Below are 20,300 nucleotides of genomic sequence, written 5' to 3'. Positions count from 1 at the left end.
ATGACAATTTTCTTCAGTTGTTTAATAAGTTTGTAAAATTGTTTTAGCAAAAATAAGTATGATTAATAACGGTGGGTAGCATGACCACCACTTTTAGCCATGATGGATTCTGTCCAGAGGAGCCATATGGAGATTTTAAGGGCCCCATGACTTGATAAGGGCCCAAAAGGATGTACAAACTATATAAGAAAATTATTGAACCTTAATTAAATATAATACTTTTTTCAAAGGTTGTAATAAAACATAGCAGTAATATAAACTGATAAATCATTTATATCAAAATAACCTAATTAGATGTGTGCACTGTGACTGAACCCTTTATACGGCACTCAAATAACTTCAAATTAGAAATTTTAACCTAAAACTGTCCTTCTGGTATGAACCAAGACCTCCATTCTGTTGTTACATTAACAAAAAAAAAAGTTTCATGCTGAATATGAAAGGAAACAAAGTGATCAAAAATAGTCACTTGCCCCGTAAAGGGTTAAACACAGTGCGAGATTATTCCCACGAAAAGCTTTTTTTTTCTTTTATCAGCTTGATGCAATTGAACCCGATTCTATAAGATGACAACTAAACAGAGACCCACATGACCATGTAAGACAGACATCTGATATAAGAATAAAAGACCCTTTAATCCCCCAAAGGGTATGTTTCTTCAGCTGCACATTGCCTGTTGGAGCATTGGAGGTGTAGACACTATTTTTTTCACACATGAAGCTCCTGGACATTCAGCTTTGGGGGCCCCTAGTGGCTTGTTGGACCCCATGCAGCCTTGCAGCAACAATAGACTCCGGCCAAATGGTACTATTTCATGAAATATTGATCAGGAACTAGAGCTCGTTTATTATCATTCTGAAAATCCAGTGTTCATCATTGTGTATTGGTGTGTTTATGTAAATCTACTGTTGCTATGACAACATGTCTGTTGCAGGTGGAGGAGAGAGGTAAAGGTTATGATGAGGGGTTAGTTAGTATGGTAACCGACTAACCCGCAGGCTCTGCTCAAACAAACTCGGATTCAGTCCGTGGAGGAAAACCAACTGTGGGAACTTGCAGCCTGTTAGAGCGGAACTCTTTTTCATCACCGCTTTTCTCGTCGGGGTATTATCGAAGTTGCACGCAGGAAGCTTGTGCGAGATGGCGGCCAACACTCCGACCGTTTAGGACGCTTTTAGTTCCGCTCCGCTGTGAACTAGCTGCCTTACTGGACCCTGCCTCTGCCCCGCCATGGAAGGGGGTAAACCGAACCTGGCTCTGGTCTACCAGGCGGTCCAGGCCCTGTACCACGACCCGGACCCGGCCGGGAAGGAGCGCGCTTCGCTGTGGCTCGGAGAGCTGCAGAGATCGGTGAGAAAGTGTCCGGAAGGAGGGTCTGGTGGGGGCTGGGGGGGGGGGGGGGGTCCTCCAAGTCCCTGGTGGGGGGGGGGGGGGGTCACCTGAGGGGAAAGGGACAGGTGGAGCCAAGTGCGCAGTCTCAGAAGAGCCGCAGGTTCCTGTTAGCATCAGAGCTAAGCTAACAAAATGAATGGGGGGGGTCGAGCTGTCAGGAAACTTAGTTTACCCACCTGGCCTGGAGCTGCTAGTTAACCCTAACCCACCTGGCCTGGAGCTGCTAGTTAACTCTAACCCACCTGGCCTGGAGCTGCTAGTTAACCCTAACCCACCTGGCCTGGAGCTGCTAGTTAACTCTAACCCACCTGGCCTGGAGCTGCTAGTTAACCCTAACCCACCTGGCCTGGAGCTGCTAGTTAACTCTAACCCACCTGGCCTGGAGCTGCTAGTTAACCCTAACCCACCTGGCCTGGAGCTGCTAGTTAACCCTAACCCACCTGGCCTGGAGCTGCTAGTTAACTCTAACCCACCTGGCCTGGAGCTGCTAGTTAACCCTAACCCACCTGGCCTGGAGCTGCTAGTTAACCCTAACCCACCTGGCCTGGAGCTGCTAGTTAACCCTAACCCACCTGGCGTGTCTCTTTGACACGTCACACATTAGCTGACCAGAACCCCGGTACCAGGATCAGAACTCTGGTACCAGAACCAGAACCCTGCTGCTCATGACCTTTCCTTCCCACCAGACGACACAACGTTTCACTGAGAATATCAGCTTGACTTGCTGATATCTCTGCATGGATGAAGGATCGCCACCTTCAGCTCAGCCTGTCCAAGACAGAGCTCATTATCTGTCCAGCCAATCCTTCCTTACCTCCGCAGATACGTGTGAAGCTCCACTCTGTCATACTTGTTCCTACGCCTGCTGCCTGGAATCTGGGTGTCATGGTGGATGACCAGCTGACCTTTAAGGTCCATGTTGCCTCGGTTGCCCGTACCTGCCGATATGCTCTCTACAACATCAAGAGGATCAGACGTACCTGACAGAACACACGACTCAGCTTCTGGTTCAGGCTCTGGTCATCTCACACATGGATTACTGCAGTTCCCTACTGGCAGGTCTGCCTGCATGCTGGTTAAACCTCTGCAGATGGTCCAGAACCAGCAGCACGTCTGGTCTACAACCAGTCCAAAGAGGCTCATGTCACTCCGCTGCTAATCGCTCTTCACTGGCTTCCAGTACTTTAACATCGGTGATAAATTGGAGTGAGAAGGGTGAACTGGACAGGGAGGTCCAACTGGACAGTCCACCAGCACCTTCCTACCATGTCCTCTGCTGTTTGATTTCCTGCTTGTGTTGTTCTCACTCATATGTAAGTCGTTTTGGATAAAAGCGTCTGATAAATGACTGTAGAATAGAATAGGATAGAACCCCGGTACCAGTACCAGGACTCCGGTACCAGGATCAGAGCCCCGGTATCAGAGTCCAGGTAGAACCAGTCTAGAGTTCTTGATGCGAGGTTGTGAAGAGCCTCAGATCCGGCTTGGATCCAGCATTGCAGACCTAGAACACTGTACTAGATCTCATAGAACTGGACATGGTTCCTGAGAGGAACGTCGTGGTCTTTGATTCTGACTTGGACGACCATGAGACCAGACTGAACCCGTGGGTCGGTGCTGTAACGGGCGTACATCACGATTCAAAGCAGCTTTATTTATAACAAACGGCGCATTGATCTGAACTAAACGACAGGAACTATTTTCTCCTCCAGATGTACGCATGGGAGATCTCAGACCAGCTGCTGCAGCTCAAGCAGGACGTGGAGTCGTGTTACTTCGCTGCTCAGACCATGAAGATGAAGATCCAAACGTCTTTTTACGAGCTTCCGCCAGAGACCCACAATGCACTGCGAGACTCTCTGCTGACCCACATCCAGAACCTCAAAGACCTGTCGCCCATCATCGTCACCCAGGTAACAGGGACCATTAAACATGCTGGGTAATCATTCAGTCCATTTATCGATCTGTCAGTGACTCGGGGTGTCCTGTATGGAACTGATCTGCAGTCTGGGTTCTTGTCCAAGACGGACTGCACCTTCATAAACATCACTTGGTCCAGACAGCAGATGGATCCATGTCCTGGACCACCAGGATCTGTCTTTTGGTGCCCAGGACGTGTGCGTGTTTACTGCATGGAGCATCAGAGCTGACCCCCTCCAGGAGGTGGTCTTTCTGTGGTCCTGGGAAGACAGGTTCATTGACGCTGTTTGTGGAAAATGGCAAAATTTTCTGGTGTTCTTAAGAATCCACACAACTGGTTTCGGAACATCCTCTGGAGCCAAGCAGCTCAGTTCTGAACTTTTGATCTGGTCCCCTGAACATTTTCTTTGATCTGTTATTGATCAGTGAGCTGATCAGTAATTAGGGTGACCTAGAAATAAAAAGTTGGAGTGGCACTTAACAGAAAAAAGGAAGTTTGTGGCCACAGCAGCAGCTCAGGAAGTCTCAGATCATCCACTGATCTAAAGGTTGGCAGTTCGAATCCCGCTCCCACCATGTGTAGCTTATGGTCACCAGGTGTGGGTAACCATCGCCAGGTGTAGCTCATCGTCGCCAGGTGTAGCAAACTGTCACCAGGTGTAGCTTATGGTAACCAGGTGTACCATATATTCGCCAGGTGTGGCTCATCGTCGCCAGGTGTGGCTCATCGTCGCGAGGTGTGGCTCATCGTCACCAGGTGTGGCTCATCGTCACCAGGTGTGGCTAACTTTCGCCAGGTGTAGCTTATGGTCACCAGGTGTAGCTAAGCATCAACAGGTGTAGCTATCTGTTGCCAGATGTAGCTTATGGTCACCAGGTGTGGGTGATTGTCACCAGGTGTGGGTAACCGTCGCCAGGTGTGGGTAACCGTCGCCAGGTGTAGCTTATAGTCACAAGGTGTAGCTCATCGTCGCCAGGTGTAGCTTATGGTCACCAGGTGTAGCTCATCGTCGCCAGGTGTAGCAAACCATCGCTAGGTGTAGCTCATCGTCGCCAGGTGTAGCTTATGGTCACCAGGTGTAGCTCATCGTTGCCAGGTGTGGCACATCGTCACCAGATGTGGCTAACTTTCGCCAGGTGTGGCTATCTGTCGCCAGGTGTAGCTTATGGTCGCCAGGTGTAGCTTATGGTCGCCAGGTGTAGCTTATGGTCGCCAGGTGTAGCACATCATCGCCAGGTGTAGCTCATCGTCGCCAGGTGTAGCACATCGTCACCAGATGTGGCTAACTTTCGCCAGGTGTAGCCTATGGTCACCAGGTGTAGCTTATGGTCACCAGGTGTAGCATATCGTTGCCAGGTGTAGCTTATGGTCACCAGGTGTAGCATATCGTCACCAGGTGTAGCATATCGTCACCAGGTGTAGCTCATCGTCGCCAGGTGTAGCTCATCGTCGCCAGGTGTAGCTCATCGTCGCCAGGTGTAGCTCATCGTCGCCAGGTATAGCTCATCGTCGCCAGGTGTAGCTCATCGTCGCCAGGTGTAGCTCATCGTCGCCAGGTGTAGCTCATCGTCGCCAGGTGTAGCTCATCGTCGCCAGGTGTAGCTCTTTGTTGCCAGGTGTAACTCATTGTCGCCAGGTGTAGCTCATCGTCACCAGATGTGGCTAACTTTCGCCAGATGTAGCTTATGGTCACCAAGTGTGGCTAACTGTCGCCAGGTGTAGCTTATGGTCACCAGGTGTACATAACCTTCACCTGGTGTATGTAACCGTCGCCAGGTGTAGCTCATCGTCGCCAGGTGTAGCTCATCGTCGCCAGGTGTAGCTCATCGTCGCCAGGTATAGCTCATCGTCGCCAGGTGTAGCTCATCGTCGCCAGGTGTAGCTCATCGTCGCCAGGTGTAGCTCATCGTCGCCAGGTGTAGCTCATCGTCGCCAGGTGTAGCTCTTTGTTGCCAGGTGTAACTCATTGTCGCCAGGTGTAGCTCATCGTCACCAGATGTGGCTAACTTTCGCCAGATGTAGCTTATGGTCACCAAGTGTGGCTAACTGTCGCCAGGTGTAGCTTATGGTCACCAGGTGTACATAACCTTCACCTGGTGTATGTAACCGTCGCCAGGTGTAACTCATCGTCGCCAGGAGTGCGTCACTGTCGCCAGGTGTAGCAAACCGTAGCAGGATATAGCTCTGTGTCGCCAGGTGATATTTCGTCGTCGCCAGGTGTAGCTCATCAACGCCATGTGTAGCTCATCGTCGCCAGGTGTAGCAAACTGTCACAGGGTGTGGCGAACCGTCACCAGGTAAAGTTCATTGTCGCCAGGTGTAGCAAACCGTAGCAGGATATAGCTCTTTGTCGCCAGGTGTATCTCCTCGTCGCCAGGTGTAGCTCATCATCACCATGTGTAGCCCATCGTCGCCAGGTGTAGCAAACTGTCACAGGGTGTGGCGAACCGTCACCAGGTAAAGCTCATTGTCGCCAGGTGTAGCAAACTGTCACAGGGTGTGGCGAACTGTCACCAGGTGTAGCTTATGGTCACCAGGTGTGGGTAACCGTTGCCAGGTGTAGCTTATGGTCACCAGGTGTGGGTAACCGTCGCCAGGTGTAGTTTATGGTCACCAGGTGTGGGTAATCGTCGCCAGGTGTAGCTTTTGGTCAACAGGTGTGGCTAACTGTTGCCAGGTGTAGCTTATGGTCACCAGGTATGGCTAACCTTCACCAGGTATACGTAACCTTCACCAGGTGTACGTAATCGTCGCCAGGTGTGCGTCACCGTCGCCAGGTGTAGCAAACCGTAGCAGGGTATAGCTCTTTGTCGCCAGGTGTATCTCATCATCGCCAGGTGTAGGTCATCGTCACCAGGTGTAGCTCATCGCCAGATGTAGCAAACTGTCACAGGGTGTGACGAACTGTCACCAGGTAAAGCTCATCTTCGCCAGGTGTAGCAAACTGTCACAGGGTGTGGCGAACCGTCACCAGGTATACCTCATCGTCACCAGGTGTAGCAAACTGACGCCAGGTGTAGCTTATGGTCAGCAGGTGTGGGTAACCGTCGCCAGGTGTAGCTTATGGTCACAAGAGGTGGGTAACCGTCGCCAGGTGTAGTTTATGGTCACCAGGTGTAGCATATCATCGCCAGGTGCAGGTCATCGTCGCCAGGTGTAGCAAACCATCGCCAGGTGTAGCTCATCGTCGCCAGGTGTAGCTCATCGTCGCCAGGTGTAGCTCATCGTCGCCAGGTGTGGCTTATGGTCACCAGGTGTGGGTAACTGTCACCAGGTGTAGCTTATGGTCACCAGGTGTAGCATATATTCGCCAGGTGTAGCTCATCGTCGCCAGGTGAAGCTCATCGTCGCCAGGTGTGGCTCATCATCACCAGATGTGGCTAACTTTCGCCAGGTGTTGCCTATGGTCACCAGGTGTGGCTATCTGTCGCCAGGTGTTGCCTATGGTCACCAGGTGTGGGTGATTGTCACCAGGTGTAGCTTATGGTCACCAGGTGTGGGTAACCGTCGCCAGGTGTGGGTAACCGTCGCCAGGTGTAGCTTATGGTCGCCAGGTGTAGCTCATCGTCGCCAGGTGTAGCTCATCGTCACCAGGTGTAGCTCATCGTCACCAGGTGTAGCTCATTGTCACCAGATGTGGCTAACTTTCGCCAGATGTAGCTTATGGTCACCAGGTGTGGCTAACTGTCGCCAGGTGTAGCTTATGGTCACCAGGTGTGGCTAACCTTCACCAGGTGTACGTAACCGTCGCAAGGTGTAGGTCATCATCGCCAGGTGTAGCTCATCGTCGCCATGTGTAGCAAACTGTCACAGGGTGTGGCGAACTGTCACCAGGTGTAGCTTATGGTCACCAGGTGTGGGTAACTGTTGCCAGGTGTAGCTTATGGTCACAAGGTGTGGGTAACCGTCGCCAGGTGTAGTTTATGGTCACCACGTGTAGCATATCGTCGCCAGGTGTAGCAAAACAACGCTAGGTGTAGCTCATTGTCACCAGGTGTGGTTAACCATCGCCAGGGGTAGCTTATGGTCACCAGGTGTGCGTAATCGTCGCCAGGTGTAGCTTATGGTCACCAGGTGTGGCTAACTTTCACCAGGTGTATGTAACCATCGCCAGGTGTAGGTCATTGTCGCCAGGTGTAGGTCATCGTCGCCAGGTGTAGCAAACCATATCTAGGTGTAGTTCATTGTCGCCAGGTGTAGCTCATTGTCGCCAGGTGTAGCTCATTGTCGCCAGGTGTAGTTAACTGTCGCCAGGTGTAGCTTATGGTCACCAGGTGTGACTACACGTCACCGGGTGTAGCTAAGCATCAACAGGTGTGGCTAACTGTCGTCAAATGTAGCTTATGGTCACCACGTGTAGCTTATGGTCACCAGGTGTAGGTAACTGTCACCAGGTGTAGCTTATGGTCACCAGGTGTGGCTAACCATCGCCAGGTGTATTTATGGTCACCAGGTGTGCGTAATATTCGCCAGGTGTACTTGTGGTCACCAGGTGTGGCTAACCATCGCCAGGTGTATTTATGGTCACCAGGTGTGCGTAATATTCGCCAGGTGTACTTGTGGTCACCAGGTGTGGCTAACCATCGCCAGGTGTATTTATGGTCACCAGGTGTGCGTAATATTAGCCAGGTGTACTTGTGGTCAACAGGTGTGGCTAACTGTCGCCAGGTGTAGCTTATGGTCACCTGGTGCGGCTAACCTTCACCAGGTGTACGTAACCTTCACCAGGTGTACGTAACCGTCGCCAGGAGTGCGTCACCGTCGCCAGGTGTAGCAAACCGTAGCAGGGTATAGCTCTTTGTCGCCAGGCTGTATCTCGTCGTCGCCAGGTGTAGCTCATCATCGCCAGGTGTAGCTCATCGTCACCAGGTGAAGCTCATCGTCACCAGGTGTAGCTTATCGTCGCCAGGTGTAGCAAACTGTCACAGGGTGTGACGAACTGTCACCAGGTAAAGCTCATCGTCGCCAGGTGTAGCATACTGTCATAGGGTGTGGCGAACCGTCACCAGGTATACCTCATCGTCACCAGGTGTAGCAAACTGACGCCAGGTGTAGCTTATGGTCACCAGGTGTGGGTAACCGTCGCCAGGTGTAGCTTATGGTCACAAGGTGTGGGTAACCGTCGCCAGGTGTAGTTTATGGTCACCAGGTGTGGGTAATCGTCGCCAGGTGTAGCTTTTGGTCAACAGGTGTGGCTAACTGTCGCCAGGTGTAGCTTATGGTCACCAGGTGTGGCTAACCTTCACCAGGTGTACGTAACCGTCGCAAGGTGTAGGTCATCGTCGCCAGGTGTAGGTATTCGTCGCCAGGTGTAGCAAACCATATCTAGGTGTAGTTCATTGTCGCCAGGTGTAGCTTATGGTCACCACGTGTAGCTTATGGTCACCAGGTGTAGGTAACTGTCACCAGGTGTAGCTTATGGTCACCAGGTGTGGCTAACCATCGCCAGGTGTATTTATGGTCACCAGGTGTGCGTAATATTCGCCAGGTGTACTTGTGGTCAACAGGTGTGGCTAACTGTCGCCAGGTGTAGCTTATGGTCACCTGGTGTGCGTAATATTCGCCAGGTGTACTTGTGGTCAACAGGTGTGGCTAACTGTCGCCAGGTGTAGCTTATGGTCACCTGGTGCGGCTAACCTTCACCAGGTGTACGTAACCTTCACCAGGTGTACGTAACCGTCGCCAGGAGTGCGTCACCGTCGCCAGGTGTAGCAATCCGTAGCAGGGTATAGCTCTTTGTCGCCAGGCTGTATCTCGTCGTCGCCAGGTGTAGCTCATCATCGCCAGGTGTAGCTCATCGTCACCAGGTGAAGCTCATCGTCACCAGGTGTAGCTTATCGTCGCCAGGTGTAGCAAACTGTCACAGGGTGTGACGAACTGTCACCAGGTAAAGCTCATCGTCGCCAGGTGTAGCATACTGTCATAGGGTGTGGCGAACCGTCACCAGGTATACCTCATCGTCACCAGGTGTAGCAAACTGACGCCAGGTGTAGCTTATGGTCACCAGGTGTGGGTAACCGTCGCCAGGTGTAGCTTATGGTCACAAGGTGTGGGTAACCGTCGCCAGGTGTAGTTTATGGTCACCAGGTGTGGGTAATCGTCGCCAGGTGTAGCTTTTGGTCAACAGGTGTGGCTAACTGTTGCCAGGTGTAGCTTATGGTCACCAGGTATGGCTAACCTTCACCAGGTATACGTAACCTTCACCAGGTGTACGTATTCGTCGCCAGGTGTGCGTCACCGTCGCCAGGTGTAGCAAACCGTAGCAGGGTATAGCTCTTTGTCGCCAGGTGTATCTCAACGTCGCCAGGTGTAGCTCATCATCACCAGGTGTAGGTCATCGTCGCCAGGTGTAGCTCATCGTCGCCAGGAGTGGGTCATCGTCGCCAGGAGTGGGTCATCGTCGCCAGGTGTAGCAAACCGTAGCAGGGTATAGCTCTCAGTCGCCAGGTGTATCTGATCATCGCCAGGTGTAGCAAACCTTAGCCAGGTGTAGCAAACCATCGCCAGGTGTAGCATACCGTCACCAGGTATAGCTCATCGTCGCCAATGTAGCAATCTGTCACCAGGTGTAGCATATCATCGCCAGGTGTAGCATATCGTCGCCAGTTATAGCATTTCCTCGCCAGGTGTAGCATATCGTCCCCAGGTATAGCTCATTGTCAACAATGTAGCAAACTGTCACCAGGTGTAGCTTTTGCTCACCAGGTGTAGCTTTTGCTCACCAGGTGTAGCTTTTGCTCACCAGGTGTAGCTCATCGTCGCCAGGTATAGCTCATCGTCGCTAGGTGTAGGAAACTGTCAACAGGTGTAGCTTATTGTCACCAGGTGTAGCATATATTTGCTAGGTGTAGCTCGTCGTCGCCAGGTGTAGCTCGTCGTCGCCAGGTGTAGCTCATTGTCGCCAGGTGTAGCTTATGGTCACCAGGTGTAGCTCATCGTCGCCAGGTGTAGCAAACCATCGCTAGGTATAGCTCATCGTCGCCAGGTGTAGCTAATCGTCGCCAGGTGTAGCTCATCGTCGCCAGGAGTAGGTCATCGTTGCCAGGTGTGGCACATCGTCACCAGATGTGGCTAACTTTCGCCAAGTGTTGCCTATGGTCACCAGGTGTGGCTATCTGTCGCCAGATGTAGCTTATGGTCACCAGGTGTGGGTGATTGTCGCCAGGTGTAGCTTATGGCCACCAGGTGTAGCATATCGTCGCCAGGTGTAGCATATCGTCGCTAGGTGTAGCATATCGTCACCAGGTGTAGCTTATCGTCACCAGGTGTAGCATTTCGTCGCCAGGTATAGCTCATCGTCACCAGGTGTAGCATTTCGTCGCCAGGTATAGCTCATCATCGCCAGGTGTAGCAAACCATCGCCAGGTGTAGCAAACCATCGCCAGGTGTAGCAAACCATTGTCGCCAGGTGTAGCTCATTGTTTCCAGGTGTAGCTCATTGTCGCCAGGTGTAGCTTATGGTCACCAGGTGTAGCTTATGGTCACCAGGTGTAGCTTATGGTCGCCAGGTGTAGCTTATGGTCGCCAGGTGTAGCTTATGGTCGCCAGGTGTAGCTCATCGTCGCCAGGTGTAGCTCATCGTCGCCAGGTGTAGCTCATGGTCGCCAGGTGTAGCTTATGGTCGCCAGGTGTAGCTTATGGTCGCCAGGTGTGGGTAACCGTCGCCAGGTGTAGCTTATGGTCACAAGGTGTGGGTAACCGTCGCCAGGTGTAGTTTATGGTCACCAGGTGTGGGTAATCGTCGCCAGGTGTAGCTTTTGGTCAACAGGTGTGGCTAACTGTTGCCAGGTGTAGCTTATGGTCACCAGGTATGGCTAACCTTCACCAGGTATACGTAACCTTCACCAGGTGTACGTATTCGTCGCCAGGTGTGCGTCACCGTCGCCAGGTGTAGCAAACCGTAGCAGGGTATAGTTCTTTGTCGCCAGGTGTATCTCAACGTCGCCAGGTGTAGCTCATCATCACCAGGTGTAGGTCATCGTCGCCAGGTGTAGCTCATCGTCGCCAGGAGTGGGTCATCGTCGCCAGGAGTGGGTCATCGTCGCCAGGAGTGGGTCATCGTCGCCAGGTGTAGCAAACCGTAGCAGGGTATAGCTCTCAGTCGCCAGGTGTATCTGATCATCGCCAGGTGTAGCAAACCTTAGCCAGGTGTAGCAAACCATCGCCAGGTGTAGCATACCGTCACCAGGTATAGCTCATCGTCGCCAATGTAGCAATCTGTCACCAGGTGTAGCATTTCCTCGCCAGGTGTAGCATATCGTCCCCAGGTATAGCTCATTGTCAACAATGTAGCAAACTGTCACCAGGTGTAGCTTTTGCTCACCAGGTGTAGCTTTTGCTCACCAGGTGTAGCTCATCGTCGCCAGGTATAGCTCATCGTCGCCAGGTATAGCTCATCGTCGCTAGGTGTAGGAAACTGTCAACAGGTGTAGCTTATTGTCGCCAGGTGTAGCAAACCATCGCTAGGTATAGCTCATCGTCGCCAGGTGTAGCTAATCGTCGCCAGGTGTAGCTTATGGTCACCAGGTGTAGCTCATCGTCGCCAGGTGTAGCAAACCATCGCTAGGTATAGCTCATCGTCGCCAGGTGTAGCTAATCGTCGCCAGGTGTAGCTCATCGTTGCCAGGTGTGGCACATCGTCACCAGATGTGGCTAACTTTCGCCAGGTGTTGCCTATGGTCACCAGGTGTGGCTATCTGTCGCCAGATGTAGCTTATGGTCACCAGGTGTGGGTGATTGTCGCCAGGTGTAGCTTATGGTCACCAGGTGTAGCTTATGGTCACCAGGTGTAGCATATCGTCGCTAGGTGTAGCATATCGTCGCTAGGTGTAGCATATCGTCACCAGGTGTAGCTTATCGTCACCAGGTGTAGCATTTCGTCGCCAGGTATAGCTCATCGTCACCAGGTGTAGCATTTCGTCGCCAGGTATAGCTCATCATCGCCAGGTGTAGCAAACCATCGCCAGGTGTAGCAAACGATCGCCAGGTGTAGCAAACCATCGCCAGGTGTAGCAAACCATTGTCGCCAGGTGTAGCTCATTGTTTCCAGGTGTAGCTCATTGTCGCTAGGTGTAGCTTATGGTCACCAGGTGTAGCTTATGGTCACCAGGTGTAGCTTATGGTCACCAGGTGTAGCTTATGGTCACCAGGTGTAGCTTATGGTCACCAGGTGTAGCTTATGGTCGCCAGGTGTAGCTCATCGTCGCCAGGTGTAGCTCATCGTCGCCAGGTGTAGCTCATGGTCGCCAGGTGTAGCTCATGGTCGCCAGGTGTAGCTTATGGTCGCCAGGTGTAGCTCATGGTCGCCAGGTGTAGCTTATGGTCGCCAGGTGTAGCTTATGGTCACCAGGTGTAGCTTATGGTCACCAGGTGTAGCTTATCGTCACCAGGTGTAGCATATCGTCACCAGGTGTAGCATTTCATCGCCAGGTGTAGCTCATCGTCGCCAGGTGTAGCTCATGGTCGCCAGGTGTAGCTCATGTCATGGTCGCCAGGTGTAGCTCATGGTCGCCAGGTGTAGCTCATGGTCGCCAGGTGTAGCTCATGGTCACCAGGTGTAGCTCATGGTCGCCAGGTGTAGCTCATGGTCGCCAGGTGTAGCTTATGGTCGCCAGGTGTAGCTTATGGTCGCCAGGTGTAGCATGTCGTCGCCAGGTGTAGCAAACCATTGTCGCCAGGTGTAGCAAACCATTGTCGCCAGGTGTAGCAAACCATTGTCGCCAGGTGTAGCAAACCATTGTCGCCAGGTGTAGCTCATTGTCGCCAGGTGTAGCTCATTGTCGCCAGGTGTAGCTCATTGTCGCCAGGTGTAGCTCATCGTCGCCAGGTGTGGCTCATCGCTGCCAGATGTGGCTAACTGTCGCAAGGTGTAGCTTATGGTCACCAGTTGTAGCATATCGTCGCCAGGTGTAGCTCATCGTTGCCAGGTGTTGCTTATGGTCACCAGGTGTGGCTAACTGTCGCCATGTGTAGCTTATTGTCACCAGGTGTAGCTCATCGTCGCCAGGTGTAGGAAACTGTCAACAGGTGTAGCTTATGGTCACAAGGTGTGGGTAACCGTCACCAGGTGTAGTTTATGGTCACCACGTGTAGCATATCGTCGCCAGGTGTAGGTCATCGTCGCCAGGTGTCGCAAAACAACGCTAGGTGTAGCTCATTGTCACCAGGTGTGGCTACCTGTCGCCAGGTGTAGCTTTTGGTCAACAGGTGTGGCTAACTGTTGCCAGGTGTAGCTTATGGTCACCAGGTATGGCTAACCTTCACCAGGTATACGTAACCTTCACCAGGTGTACGTATTCGTCGCCAGGTGTGCGTCACCGTCGCCAGCTGTAGCAAACCGTAGCAGGGTATAGCTCTTTGTCGCCAGGTGTATCTCAACGTCGCCAGGTGTAGCTCATCATCGCCAGGTGTAGGTCATCGTCGCCAGGTGTAGCTCATCGTCGGCAGGAGTGGGTCATCGTCGCCAGGAGTGGGTCATCGTCGCCAGGTGTAGCAAACCGTAGCAGGGTATAGCTCTCCATCGCCAGGTGTATCTGATCATCGCCAGGTGTAGCAAACCATCGCCAGGTGTAGCATATCATCGCCAGGTGTAGCATATCGTCGCCAGTTATAGCATTTCCTCGCCAGGTGTAGCATATCGTCCCCAGGTATAGCTCATTGTCAACAATGTAGCAAACTGTCACCAGGTGTAGCTTTTGCTCACCAGGTGTAGCTTTTGCTCACCAGGTGTAGCTCATCGTCGCCAGGTATAGCTCATCGTTGCCAGGTATAGCTCATCGTCGCTAGGTGTAGGAAACTGTCAACAGGTGTAGCTTATTGTCACCAGGTGTAGCATATATTTGCTAGGTGTAGCTCGTCGTCGCCAGGTGTAGCTCATTGTCGCCAGGTGTAGCTTATGGTCACCAGGTGTAGCTCATCGTCGCCAGGTGTAGCAAACCATCGCTAGGTATAGCTCATCGTCGCCAGGTGTAGCTAATCGTCGCCAGGTGTAGCTCATCGTCGCCAGGAGTAGGTCATCGTTGCCAGGTGTGGCACATCGTCACCAGATGTGGCTAACTTTCGCCAGGTGTTGCCTATGGTCACCAGGTGTGGCTATCTGTCGCCAGATGTAGCTTATGGTCACCAGGTGTGGGTGATTGTCGCCAGGTGTAGCTTATGGTCACCAGGTGTAGCTTATGGTCACCAGGTGTAGCATATCGTCGCTAGGTGTAGCATATCGTCACCAGGTGTAGCTTATCGTCACCAGGTGTAGCATTTCGTCGCCAGGTATAGCTCATCGTCACCAGGTGTAGCATTTCGTCGCCAGGTATAGCTCATCATCGCCAGGTGTAGCAAACCATCGCCAGGTGTAGCAAACCATCGCCAGGTGTAGCAAACCATCGCCAGGTGTAGCAAACCATCGCCAGGTGTAGCAAACCATTGTCGCCAGGTGTAGCAAACCATTGTCGCCAGGTGTAGCTCATTGTCGCCAGGTGTAGCTTATGGTCACCAGGTATAGCTTATGGTCACCAGGTGTAGCTTATCGTCACCAGGCGTAGCATATCGTCACCAGGTGTAGCATTTCGTCGCCAGGTGTAGCCCATCGTCGCCAGGTGTAGCTCATTGTCGCCAGGTGTAGCTTATGGTCGCCAGGTGTAGCTTATGGTCGCCAGGTGTAGCTCATGGTCGCCAGGTGTAGCTTATGGTCGCCAGGTGTAGCTTATGGTCGCCAGGTGTAGCTTATGGTCGCCAGGTGTAGCATGTCGTCGCCAGGTGTAGGAAACTGTCAACAGGTGTAGCTTATTGTCACCAGGTGTAGCATATATTTGCTAGGTGTAGCTCATTGTCGCCAGGTGTAGCTTATGGTCACCAGGTGTAGCTCATCGTCGCCAGGTGTAGCAAACCATCGCTAGGTATAGCTCATCGTCGCCAGGTGTAGCTAATCGTCGCCAGGTGTAGCTAATCGTCGCCAGGTGTAGCTCATCGTCGCCAGGAGTAGGTCATCGTTGCCAGGTGTGGCACATCGTCACCAGATGTGGCTAACTTTCGCCAGGTGTTGCCTATTGTTACCAGGTGTGGCTATCTGTCGCCAGATGTAGCTTATGGTCACCAGGTGTGGGTGATTGTCGCCAGGTGTAGCTTATGGTCACCAGGTGTAGCTTATGGTCACCAGGTGTAGCATATCGTCGCTAGGTGTAGCATATCGTCACCAGGTGTAGCTTATCGTCACCAGGTGTAGCATTTCGTCGCCAGGTATAGCTCATCGTCACCAGGTGTAGCATTTCGTCGCCAGGTATAGCTCATCATCGCCAGGTGTAGCAAACCATCGCCAGGTGTAGCAAACGATCGCCAGGTGTAGCAAACCATCGCCAGGTGTAGCAAACCATCGCCAGGTGTAGCAAACGATCGCCAGGTGTAGCAAACGATCGCCAGGTGTAGCAAACCATCGCCAGGTGTAGCAAACCATTGTCGCCAGGTGTAGCTCATTGTCGCCAGGTGTAGCTCATTGTCGCCAGGTGTAGCTTATGGTCACCAGGTGTAGCTTATGGTCACCAGGTGTAGCATATTGTCGCCAGGTGTAGCATATCGTCGCCAGGTGTAGCATGTCGTCGCCAGGTGTAGCATGTCGTCGCCAGGTGTAGCAAACCATTGTCACCAGGTGTAGCATTTCGTCGGCAGGTGTAGCTCATTGTCGCCAGGTGTAGCTCATTGTCGCCAGGTGTAGCTCATGGTCGCCAGGTGTAGCTTATGGTCGCCAGGTGTAGCTTATGGTCGCCAGGTGTAGCATGTCGTCGCCAGGTGTAGCATGTCGTCGCCAGGTGTAGCATGTCGTCGCCAGGTGTAGCAAACCATTGTCGCCAGGTGTAGCAAACCATTGTCGCCAGGTGTAGCAAACCATTGTCGCCAGGTGTAGCAAACCATTGTCGCCAGGTGTAGCAAACCATTGTCGCCAGGTGTAGCAAACCATTGTCGCCAGGTGTAGCAAACCATTGTCGCCAGGTGTAGCTCATTGTCGCCAGGTGTAGCTCGTTGTCGCCAGGTGTAGCTCGTTGTCGCCAGGTGTAGCTCATTGTCGCCAGGTGTAGCTCGTTGTCGCCAGGTGTAGCTCGTTGTCGCCAGGTGTAGCTCATTGTCGCCAGGTGTAGCTCATTGTCGCCAGGTGTAGCTCATTGTCGCCAGGTGTAGCTCATTGTCGCCAGGTGTAGCTCATCGTCGCCAGGTGTGGTTCATCGCTGCCAGATGTGGCTAACTGTCGCAAGGTGTAGCTTATGGTCACCAGTTGTAGCATATCGTCGCCAGGTGTAGCTCATCGTTGCCAGGTGTTGCTTATGGTCACCAGGTGTGGCTAACTGTCGCCATGTGTAGCTTATTGTCACCAGGTGTAGCTCATCGTCGCCAGGTGTAGGAAACTGTCAACAGGTGTAGCTTATGGTCACCAGGTGTAGCTCATCGTCGCCAGGTTTAGCTTATGGTCACCTGGTGTAGCTCATCGTCGCCAGGTGTAGCAAACCATCGCTAGGTGTAGCTCATCGTCGCCAGGTGTGGCTCATCGTCACCAGATGTGGATATCTGTCGCCAGGTGTAGCTTATGGTTACCAGGTGCAGCTAAGCATCAACAGGTGTGGCTAACTGTTGCCAGATGTAGCTTTTGGTCACCAAATGTAGGTAACTGTCACCAGGTGTAGCTTTTGGTCACCAGGTGTGGCTAACTGTCACCAGGTGTAGCTTATGGTCACCCGGTATGGCTAACTGTCATCGGGTCTGGCTACCTGTCACCACGTTTTGCTCATCGCCACCAGGTTTGGCTTCCTGTCACTAGGTGTAGCTTATCGTCAGCAGGTGTGGCTAACTGTCGGCAAGTGTAGCCTATCCTCACAGGTGTGGCTAACTGCCACCAGTTGTAGCTCATCGTCACCAGGTGTAGCTTATTGTCAGCAGGTGAAGCTTATTGTCTAACTGGCTAACTGTCACAGGGTGTATCTGATGGTCACCAGATGTGGGTAACTGTCGCCAGGTGTAACTTATGGTCACCAGGTGTGGGTAACCGTCGCCAGGTGTAGCTTATGGTTACAAGGTGTAGCATATCATAGCCAGGTGTATGTCATCGTCACCAGGTGTAGGTCATCGTCGCCAGGTGTACCAAACCATCGCCAGGTGTAGCAAACCATTGCTAGGTGTAGCTCATTGTCCCCAGGTGTAGCTCATTGTCGCCAGGTGTAGCAAACTGTTGCCAGGTGTGGCTCATCGTCACCAGATGTGGATATCTGTCGCCAGGTGTAGCTTATGGTTACCAGGTGCAGCTAAGCATCAACAGGTGTGGCTAACTGTTGCCAGATGTAGCTTTTGGTCACCAAATGTAGGTAACTGTCACCAGGTGTAGCTTTTGGTCACCAGGTGTGGCTAACTGTCACCAGGTGTAGCTTATGGTCACCCGGTATGGCTAACTGTCATCGGGTCTGGCTACCTGTCACCACGTTTTGCTCATCGCCACCAGGTTTGGCTTCCTGTCACTAGGTGTAGCTTATCGTCAGCAGGTGTGGCTAACTGTCGGCAAGTGTAGCCTATCCTCACAGGTGTGGCTAACTGCCACCAGTTGTAGCTCATCGTCACCAGGTGTAGCTTATTGTCAGCAGGTGAAGCTTATTGTCTAACTGGCTAACTGTCACAGGGTGTATCTGATGGTCACCAGATGTGGGTAACTGTCGCCAGGTGTAACTTATGGTCACCAGGTGTGGGTAACCGTCGCCAGGTGTAACTTATGGTCACCAGGTATGGATAACTGTCACCAGGTGTAACTTATGGTCACCAGGTGTGGGTAACTCACCATGTGTAGCTTATGGTCACCAGGTGTGGGTAACTCACCATGTGTAGCTTATTGTCACCAGGTGTAGCTTATGGTCACCAGGTGTAGCTTATGGTCACCAGGTGTTTCTAACCGTCGCCAGGTGTAGCTTATGGTCACCAGGTGTTGCTAACCGTCGCCAGGTGTAACTTATGGTCACCAGGTGTTGCTAACCGTCGCCAGGTGTAGCTTATGGTCACCAGGTGTTGCTAATCGTCGCCAGGTGTGGCTTATGTTCACCAGGTGTGGGTAATGCCTTTTTCCATACTCCACGTGTTGCGAGAACTTTTTTCTTCTTATCGTGTGATTGGTCGGACATTGGAGGTGGGCGTCGTGAACACAGAGAAAGCATGAAGCGGAGTTGCTGCTTCCGGCAAAACGGATTGTTTTGATAAAACAGCTTCTCGAGGTGGTGAGAAAGTACGAACATTTTTACATGTGGCGTTAAAACACTCGGACCCAGCCGTTTGCTCAACCCGCCCTGCCGCGGACGAAGCTGCTCGTTAAATATGAAACTAGAAACTCAGAGAGCGGAATCCTCCGCCAAACACAATGTTTAAGAATCCTTTTAAAACATTCCTGGATCCAAATGGTGATCCGGATCACCACCAGGATTTAATCACTTCTTCATTTTTACATTTCCAACAACTCTTGAAATATTTATAAAATCCCTCCGTAACCTTTTAAGTTATCTTGAGGAAAAAGACGCCGGGGAAACAACCTCCTCGGTTATTGATTTTGATAAAAGTGTACCGATACCACACTTGTCAAGCCAGCACAGATGTGTTTGATGCGTCGGACTTGTTTTAAAAGAAATAAATGCTTTGAATTTTAAAAAGTGACGTTTTGCTTTGCTAAAACAGTGACTGTTAATTTAACCAAATACTCAGCATACTAAAACCAGAGGAGAGCCCCCCCACCCCCCCCAACAAAGCGTAAGTAAATTTTATTTATATATAGCACCTTTCACAGACAGAAGTCACAAAGTGCTTCACAAAAAAGCAAAATACAAAAATAAAATACATATAAAAAGATACAACAAAACACTGTATATAAAAATAGACACAGAAACTGCTGGTCATAACACCCCTAATCTACACAGCTGGGTATGCCTGCCAAAACAAGGTTTTAAGATTGCACTTAAACACATCAACAGACTAAAGCGAACGTAGGGAGGATGGAAGATCATTCCAGAGCCTCGGCGCAAAAACCTGAAAAGATCGGTCTCCTCGGGTCCTAAAACGAGAACGAGGGACCATGAGTAAGTTTTGATCCAACGATCTCAACGTCCGCATGGGGGTATATGGACACAACAAGTCTCTTAAGTAGGAAGGGGCCTGGCCATGCAAGGCTCTAAAAGTCAGCACCAGGATTTTGAAATTCACACGAAAAGAGACAGGGAGCCAATGGAGAGTTTTCAGAATTGGCGTGATATGAGCCCTTCGGTTGCATCGAGTCAGCAACCGCGCAGCAGAATTTTGGACCTGCTGCAGACGAGACAACTATTTTTTGTTTAGACAAGAAAACAAACCGTTACAATAGTCTAAACGAGAAGACACAAAGGCGTGGATAATCATCTCGAGCTCACCTTTGGATACCATTGTTCTAAGTTTAGAGATTTTCCTCAGCTGAAAGAAACAATTTCGAGTGAGCTGCTTTGAGTGATGCTGTAATGACATTTCCTTGTCAAAAATTACTCCCAAGATTTCTGAGACTTGACTTACAAGACAAGCTGTGAACACTCAAATTCAGTTTGATCCCTGGAATAGCTTCATCAGGGGCAATCACCAACACCTCCGTTTTTTCTGAATTAAGTTGAAGGGAATTTGCGCCGAGCCATTGTTTAATTTGCACTAGACAGTTCATTAAAGAGTTCAGTTTCTGAATCTCCGAAGCCTTAAAAGAACAGGACAGTTGAATGTCATCAGCAAATAAATGGTAGGAAACATCATCAAACTCCTGAATAATTCTTCCTAAAGGGAGGACATAGAGCAAAAACAAAATCGGACCCAAAACAGAGCCCTGTGGTACTCCACACAGAAGATCAGCAGACTCAGATAGAATATGGTTAGCTGAGACACTAAAACTCCTGTCTAATAAATAAGATGAGAACCATGCTAAAACAGAGCCAGACAGTCCGACCAAGTCATGTAGTCTTGTTAGCAA

The 20,300-nt window shown here is 51.4% G+C and overlaps 1 protein-coding gene across 1 annotated transcript in view; it reads left to right on the top strand.

Moving 5' to 3' along the window:
- Window positions 1–1,127: 1,127 nt before the first annotated feature.
- Window positions 1,128–20,300, top strand: part of tnpo3 (transportin 3) — a 129,251-nt gene continuing 110,078 nt past the window's right edge. The window contains exons 1-2 of the mRNA XM_079262948.1: window positions 1,128–1,350; window positions 3,105–3,305. Of these exons, the coding sequence (XP_079119074.1) occupies window positions 1,231–1,350; window positions 3,105–3,305 (321 nt within the window). The 5' untranslated portion in view covers window positions 1,128–1,230. The remainder of the gene's footprint in view (window positions 1,351–3,104; window positions 3,306–20,300) is intronic.

The sequence above is a fragment of the Telmatherina bonti genome (genome assembly GCF_933228915.1).
Source record: "Telmatherina bonti genome assembly, chromosome: 23".
Taxonomy (NCBI): Eukaryota; Metazoa; Chordata; class Actinopteri; order Atheriniformes; family Telmatherinidae; genus Telmatherina; species Telmatherina bonti.
This window is presented reverse-complemented; position numbering and strand designations above follow the sequence as displayed.